This window comes from Dermacentor variabilis, unplaced genomic scaffold (assembly GCF_050947875.1).
Source record: "Dermacentor variabilis isolate Ectoservices unplaced genomic scaffold, ASM5094787v1 scaffold_13, whole genome shotgun sequence".
In the NCBI taxonomy this organism is placed as follows: Eukaryota; Metazoa; Arthropoda; class Arachnida; order Ixodida; family Ixodidae; genus Dermacentor; species Dermacentor variabilis.
The window spans coordinates 16,967,073-16,974,333 of record NW_027460291.1 but is presented as its reverse complement, the minus strand read 5'-3'; the positions used below and the strand labels follow the sequence as shown (position 1 = coordinate 16,974,333).

At 48.4% G+C, this 7,261-nt stretch overlaps 1 protein-coding gene across 1 annotated transcript; it reads right to left on the bottom strand.

The window, feature by feature from the left end:
• Positions 1-1,616: 1,616 nt before the first annotated feature.
• Positions 1,617-4,143, bottom strand: LOC142566594 (uncharacterized). Its single transcript, XM_075677436.1, has 2 exons — positions 3,812-4,143; positions 1,617-2,965 (listed from the first exon to the last, which is right to left on the bottom strand). The coding sequence occupies exons 1-2, from the start codon at positions 4,103-4,105 to the stop codon at positions 1,841-1,843; spliced, it is 1,419 nt and encodes a 472-aa protein (XP_075533551.1). The 5' UTR covers positions 4,106-4,143; the 3' UTR covers positions 1,617-1,840.
• Between the last annotated feature and the right edge of the window lie 3,118 nt (positions 4,144-7,261).

Sequence of the window (7,261 nt, the reverse complement as noted above, 5' to 3'; positions counted from 1 at the left end):
CTAACAAGTGTGCCATGAAAAATTCTAGAGCATATAATATACTCTAATCTCGTCAACTTGCTAGAAACAAATTCGTTTTGTTCATCTCGTCAGCATGGGTTCCGTAAATTGTTTTCCTGTGGTACTAAACTTAGTTCATTTAAACATGAAATCGGTACCGCGTTGGATAATGGATTTCACATTGACACCATCTTCATAGACTCTTCTAAAGCATTTGATCTCGTCTCTAACGAATTACTTTGTCTAAACTTAAATACACTCAACATTGACCGTAATATTATCTCATGGATTGAACGCTTCTTATCGAATAGAACACATTTTGTCGCGGCTAACAATTCTGACTCTTCGCTTTGCCCTGTCAGTTCCGGGATGTCGCAAGGTTCTGTTCTCGGACCCTTGCTTTTTCTGATTTATATTAATGATTTGCCTAAGTGTGTAGCGTCCTCCATAAGGTTATTTGGAGACGAATTGTGTCATCTACAGAGTAATATCATCAAATTCTTACACTAAAACTACAATCTGATCTAGACACGGTAACTAACTGGTGCGACACTTCGAAAATGCCACTTAACAGCCAAAAGTGCAAACTAATGAGGATTTCCCGCCATACTGCTTCGTCTAACCTATCCAACAATCACTTGAAGAACTGTGTACTCGAAGAAGTCAGTTCCTATAAATACTAAGGCGTCCACATAACATCTAATTTTTCCTGGCAAACACACATAAACCACATCATAACAATGCTATCCGTACGCTTGGTTACCTCCGTCGCAATTTCTCTACGGCACTCGCTAACTTAAAGCTACTTCTATACAAAACACTAATACGTCCTAAGCTTGAATATGCCTCTTCTGTATGGGAGCCTGGTTTGGATTACTTAGCAAATGCAACAGACTCTATACAACATCGTAGCGCACGTTTCATTCTTACTAAATTGTCGGACATCAAGCGTAACATCTATCAAGGCAACTTTAAACCTCCCTCTCCTCTCATCCCGTAGGAAGGTAGCACGGTTATCACTGCTGCACAAAATTTATTGCTACAATCCGGAATTAAAAAACTGAACTTTTGTCCGGACCTGCATGCATATCATCTCGTACTGACCATCGCCATAAATTGGGCGTTCCACACTGTCGCACGAACCTATTTTTTTATTCATTTATTCCTAATACTACCAATGAATGGAATCATCTGCCGCCCTCAATTGTTAACATAACCGATACGTCTGCTTTAGAACTACTATTGAAGAATGAATTTGTTAATCCGCACTTTCAATTTTTTTTAAATATTATTATACCTTGTTATCTGCACCTGCTATGCATTTTGATCCACTCCCTTCTTTAACGCCATCGGGCACTGAATTAAGGTACAATAAATAAATAAATAAATAAATAAACAAATGAATAAATAAATAAGTAAATAAATAATTGCGATGCGACGCATAAGCATTGGTCGTGTATTTGGGACACGGGACAACGCGGTACTACAGCGTAGTATCAAACACGAACGTCGGCTTGAAATCAATCGCTTTAACAGCCGCACGGCAATAATCGAGAGGAAAGTATCGGGGTGAACGTCGTAAGGTCAGAAACCACTCGAGGAGCACAAGATTTCGCAACAAAAACTGTATTAGCACAAGAAATAAACAAAACGAACGGCCAGTAAAGTCAGAAAAGGATAGGTTGACAGTTACTAGGGATAGCAAGTTTCCACAAAACAGATGTCGCAGAGCTCACTTTATTTACTAGAAAGGAGATCAAAAATTCGTTAAGCTCCTGTGACACATATTGTCAAGTGGCGAGGATTCTCCGGTGCAGTGCACATTGTGCGATGACGAAGGTTAGGGTGCTCCTCTGATCCCACCGTCCATCTTACTTTCGCTGAGCGAGATACCGAAGTCTACCTTTCCGTCTCGGAGGTAGCCGTCATTTTCCAGCGAGGCAATGTCTGCAGCAAATTGGAGGTGGAAGTGGAGCAGTGAGGGGTCATCGTGGTTGCAGAAACAAGGCTCGGCAGCGGGAGTCAACGAACGTTCATTGAATATTTTTGGATGCATCGCGTACACGCTCCAGAAAGGCGGCCAACACTTAGAGTCCACCAGCATCCCGTTAAACTGGATCTTCAGAACGAGCTCAGCTGCAGAACCGCCGTACTTCCAAACGGCAATGGTAAAGTACGTGTCCTTCATGTGCCGCACCTTAATCTCGGCAAACTGTTTGAAGCCTTCCTGGCACTGAATGATTTCCTCAAAGTTTTCCACGGTCAGCAGATATTCCACGCACCCATATACTTTAATGCGCTCGGGTATCGATAGCGCACTGGTCAACCGCCGAACGTCACAGAAAATAGATCCACAATGAGCAATGACAGAGCTGGAATCAGGCTTCGGGGAAGTTTGCCGCGACTGTTCCAGGTGGGCTAAGTGTTCACACTCTCGACGTATCTCATCTTGTCCCGAGTGCAACGACAGCGACCTCGACGTGCTGGCTTCTTCCAATGGATTTTGCTGAGACGTCCGCTGGTGCGACACGGTCGAGGAAATTGCGGCGCTGATTTGATCCATCTCGCCCGCTAAATTGTGCTCGCATGCCCCGAGCTCGCGAGTGATCTCGGCAAACCTGGCTTCCTGTTTTCTGACTTGTTCTGTCAGCTCATTCAACTGACTCTGAATCACTGGCAGCAGCTGGTCGTGGTTAAGGCATCCCAACATGGCCTTCACGTCTTCAAGGGCAGTGTTCAAGTCTTGAAGGGTCAGTGCTGTAGGTTGCGATGTCTCTGTGATCGCTGAAGAAACACCGGCCCTGCATCCGTTCACGTAGTGCCTTGGCAGGTCTTTGTGCTGGACTCCCTCGCCGCATCGCAAACATTCCACGGTGTGAGATGCGCATTCGTTCTCGTAGTGTTGCAGCATGCGGTCCATGGTGCCCGTGTACTCGCAGCCGTGCGCTCCGTTCCAGCAGTACACCTTAACAGAATATAAAATATGTAAATAACCCACATTAAAATTTTTGGCCGACAAACTATTTTTACTACAGGCGACTTCTATACCCGTCCCTAACTTTTAGAACATACCTTTACGTGAATTACGGTGTGTACCACCGTTATCGCCAGATTCTTTGGGGAAGCAATTATGCTCAAAATCAACAAGTAGTATCTGTCGATAAATTTGAAGCTATAAGCAACAACACTTAGTTTGGTTTCTTAGCGCTTTTTCTCCCTTTCCTTCCTTGCCTTGTTATGCCAGCCGGCGTGTCAGACGCCGTTGAAACACTGGCTAACACGCGGGCGTTGACACGTGATTGGCAGACGGCCGGGCCCCTGGCGTTGTGCACAGCACTCCATCATTCTCAGTTCGACACGCTAACACACCTTCGCTCGTTGTCGCACCCGCCCGCCTTACGCCCTCTCCCCTTTATTTGAACGCCATTACATATACGGTGGCGGGGAAAGCATAAGTCGCCTCGAAGACGAGTCCACTGGTCGAAACGTTGGCTCCTGCTTTCACCTTGTTCTCGTTTTGATCATCGTCTTGAATTTCCATCTCCCGCCTTCCCCGTGTTTTCCCTACAGTCAATTTGTGTTGCTCTATTGTGTTAGTTTTGATAAACGCTAAAGAGTAACATCTGGTGAGGGTGAATTTTTGTATTAGTGTTCGGCAATGGTAAAAGGGGCACTCTAATTGTTAGGCGTGCAGATATGCCGCAGCGGAAATATGGGAATACTAATGCATAATTGCCTTCCGCCCCCCCCCCCCGAAAAAAGAAATAACAATAAAGAAAGAAGTGACAGAAATTCTTTCATTGGACCTCACCTTCACGGTGTTCGCTTTCCTGGCCGGGAATTCATAACCGACGCACTCCCCTTCTTCGAATGCCTCTCGATCCAACGGACACCGACCGACGCTCCCTTCGAGACTGGCTGAGTGGCAAGATTGGCACAGAGCGTGCGAGCACGGCAACAGCACCATCCGTTTGGGGATCATGCGGCAGAGGCCGCACACACGTGAACTGGGAACTTCGTCGACGAACCGCGTCGGTCGCCAGTTGACGCCGGAGACGACATGGTCGCGAAAACGGTGCACTCGTCCCTGTTCACGATCCGGCATGGCGGTGTCTTCGGGCACGAATACTACGCTCGCGCAAGAGCGTGGTGGCTTCTTTTACCGAGCTTATCGCTACTCAGTTGTGTCAGACACTTTGCCTTGATCAGCGTCAACGAGAGGTAGAATGAGCCCTGCACCCACTATCGAGTAGATTGGTTAACTGTTATCGCACTTATCGCCTCCGCAACGCGGCGATGAACAACTGCTTCGTTACCGTCAGCGATAGCCGTTACATCTCCCGCCGATTCTGTTGTATCGTAGGTGTAGGGGTAGCTGGGTCAGGTTAAAGCCCTACATCCACGCGCCACCGCCGACCAGGTTAAGTACCGCCAACCTACCCTCCTCCTCCACGCTCCTCTCCCACTCACACCCTCAGCTTCCGGCGTCAAGCGGAACTTACGTAGCTTCAGCTTCCTGTTCCGAGTGGAAGTGACGCTATGCCTTTAGCGTTGTTTACTTTCGCGTCTATGGAGAGGCTTTAATTGCACTAGCTGCGGTTGAAACTGTTAATACGATTCCATCCAAGAACCACCCCCTATTGTAATCGGCGATCTGGTCGTGTTCGCTGCTTCGCGTCAACCTGCGACGGGTTGTGCCACGAGAGACAACGTACAGTGGAATGTAGTGCCTGGGTGCTTGGAGACCGCTCCCGTTTTTCGTGCATTTGGAAAACAGCGACCGCAAACTACTACTTCAGCGGAATACAACAGCTTGTCCCCTTTGAATTCTTCTTGTTTTGAAGCATACATCCCCTCCAGCCAGCACGTATGGAGGGACTTTAGTGAAGGAGTTCGCGACGCCAATTTGTACGGCAGACGCATAGAGTTTATGCTGTTGATTCTGAGGTTGAACTTGTCTCGTACGGCAGATCGAAGGTAACGAACGTCCCAAGTGCGTGCATTGCGTGAAGAACTGCAATGACGTGAAGCTATGAAATATAACAAGTTCACATTTTCGTGGAGGGCATTCAGTGACATGGTGAAAACATGTGTGCTTTTCTTGTGCGATATGAGTGGAGGTGTGCAGTGAATTGGTGCGTGCGCGCGTGTTGTAACGCGTGCAAAGGTGTACGGCGAATTGTGTTAGTGTTGTGACGCGAGCAGATGTGTACGGCGAATTATGTTCGTGTGTTGTGCCCCAGCCCATGGCTCTCCGCACTTTGTCAGAGAAAGGGGACGACAGGCAAGGCGTGCGGGCGCAGCGTACGCAAACAAGCACGTAGATGCACACGAATGACGCTTGGTGGAATGGCTAGAGCGAGCTACTCAAATTAGCACCGGTTGCTAAGCACGGGCGTCTCACCATCGTCTGCAATCACAGTGGAAATTCTCGCAGCGCAACTCCAGGAAGCGTAAGCGCCGGAACCGGAAATCTTAAAACCGGAAATGCCGGAACCGGAAATGCCGGAAGCGGAAATGCCGGAACCGGATTTGTTGTGAGGGGAAAAGGCGGTTGTCGCTACTTAAGAAAGCGGCGGTGGCGCGTGGATGGAGGGGCTTTAGGTCAGGTGGCCAGACGCACCGAGCCCCACTCGGGGGCCCTCCGTCCCAAAAGAACAACCACGACTTCAATCGTCTGCGATCACATCCCTGACTTCTCTGTGTGTGTCCCTTGACAGCTAACAGCCTTTTTATTGCCATGACGACGTCACGTATGACGTAACAACAAAACCGAAACTAGAAACGAAACCAACTGCACAACAACACAACATACACGTTCCCTTAAAAGAAAGAAAGAAACAAGGAAACAAACTTGAACACTTCACAAAGAGTCTAAGAGGTCACAATGTCACTCAGCCATGCTGGAGGTCGGCGAATTCTAATTCTGCGTTCCGACTGTGCTGTAGCACTTCTGGATGTTGATGGGGACTCTAGTTGATGTTCCTCTCCTCTTAGCTCGTTTTCTGCTTGAGCTGTTCGTTCAGTGGTATCGAGAAGGCCAGGGTGCTCAGCTGGCATAGTTTGGGGCTCGGGAACAACACGAAAACTGGCATACCAGTCACCAGCCACAGGAGCAGCTGTTGTCAACTGTGAGCGTCCTTGACGAACCGTGTACGGCACCTTAGACAGCCTCTCGGCATTCCACGTTTTGTTGTCTTCCAAGGTGAAAGCACTATTTCCCTTTTTACTCACTATCTTCAGGGGTTCACTGTAGGACAAATCGCCTTTCCTCGAAACATGAGGGTCTTTCACCCTCACGAGGTCCCCCGTACGGAACGTTGGCACTTTCGCCCCTCTTTTTCTATCTGTATACTCCTTGCTGCTCATTTGTTTATCTCTCACCCTCTTCCGTAATTGGGCAATTTCTGGTGCCGGCTTGTAAAAGAAACCTGGGCCTGGGAATAGGCCCACTATGTCCAACATGGTGCGTGGAGCGCGTCCATGCAAGAGTACAGCTGGTGGAACGCCCGTTGTGGCATGTGGTGTACTGCGATAAACAGCCAGGTACTCCAATACTGCTGTCTCAATAGGTCGATCTTCCAAAACTGCAAGCTGCACGTAGTCTTTCAAGACCCTGTTGAAACGTTCCACCTGTCCGTTACTTTGAGGATGATAAATCGATGAGCAGGAGTGCTTAATTCCGCGCTTTCTGAGAAAATCGTCGAACTGGGTAGACTTCAGTTGCGGTCCATGATCTGTTAATATCTCATCTGGGTACCCCTCTCTGCTGAACACTGTTGTCAAGAATCCGATTACAGCATTACTTGTCACGCTGGAGACAAAGTATACCTCGGGTCACTTGGAATAAAGGTCAATCAACGTTATTGCAAACTTGCAGCTCTCCCTAGCTCTTATAAAAGGACCGACAATGTCCAGCGCTAGTTTCTGCCAAGTACGCTCAGGTAGCGGAATTGGTTCCAGTGGTGCTACTGCGGGCTTCGCTGACTTATCTGCCGCTTGACAGACACTGCAAGACGAGATTGCCTGCTCTACTTGTTTGTCGAGTCCTAGCTGGCCACCGATACTACTCGCGAAGCCTCTGCTTTGTGCGCACAATTCCTTGGTGACCTTCATGCGCCGACTCCACGAGCGTTGATGCCAATGCAGCTGGTATGACCAGGCGCTCATCCCGCAATAGAAGGCTGTCCATAACTGCCAACTCATCCCGTACGTAGAAAAAGGGCCGCAACTCAGGCTGAAGACTGCATTTCGCCGGCCA

What these genes read in the sequence shown, in the direction of transcription:
- LOC142566594 (XM_075677436.1), bottom strand. Translation starts at nt 4,105, where the DNA reads ATGCCGGATCGTGAACAGGGACGAGTGCACCGTTTTCGCGACCATGTC. An exon ending in GGAAAGCGAACACCGTGAAG is followed by an intron (nt 2,966 to 3,811) that starts GTGAGGTCCAAT and finishes TATTCTGTTAAG; the next exon opens with GTGTACTGCTGGAACGGAGC.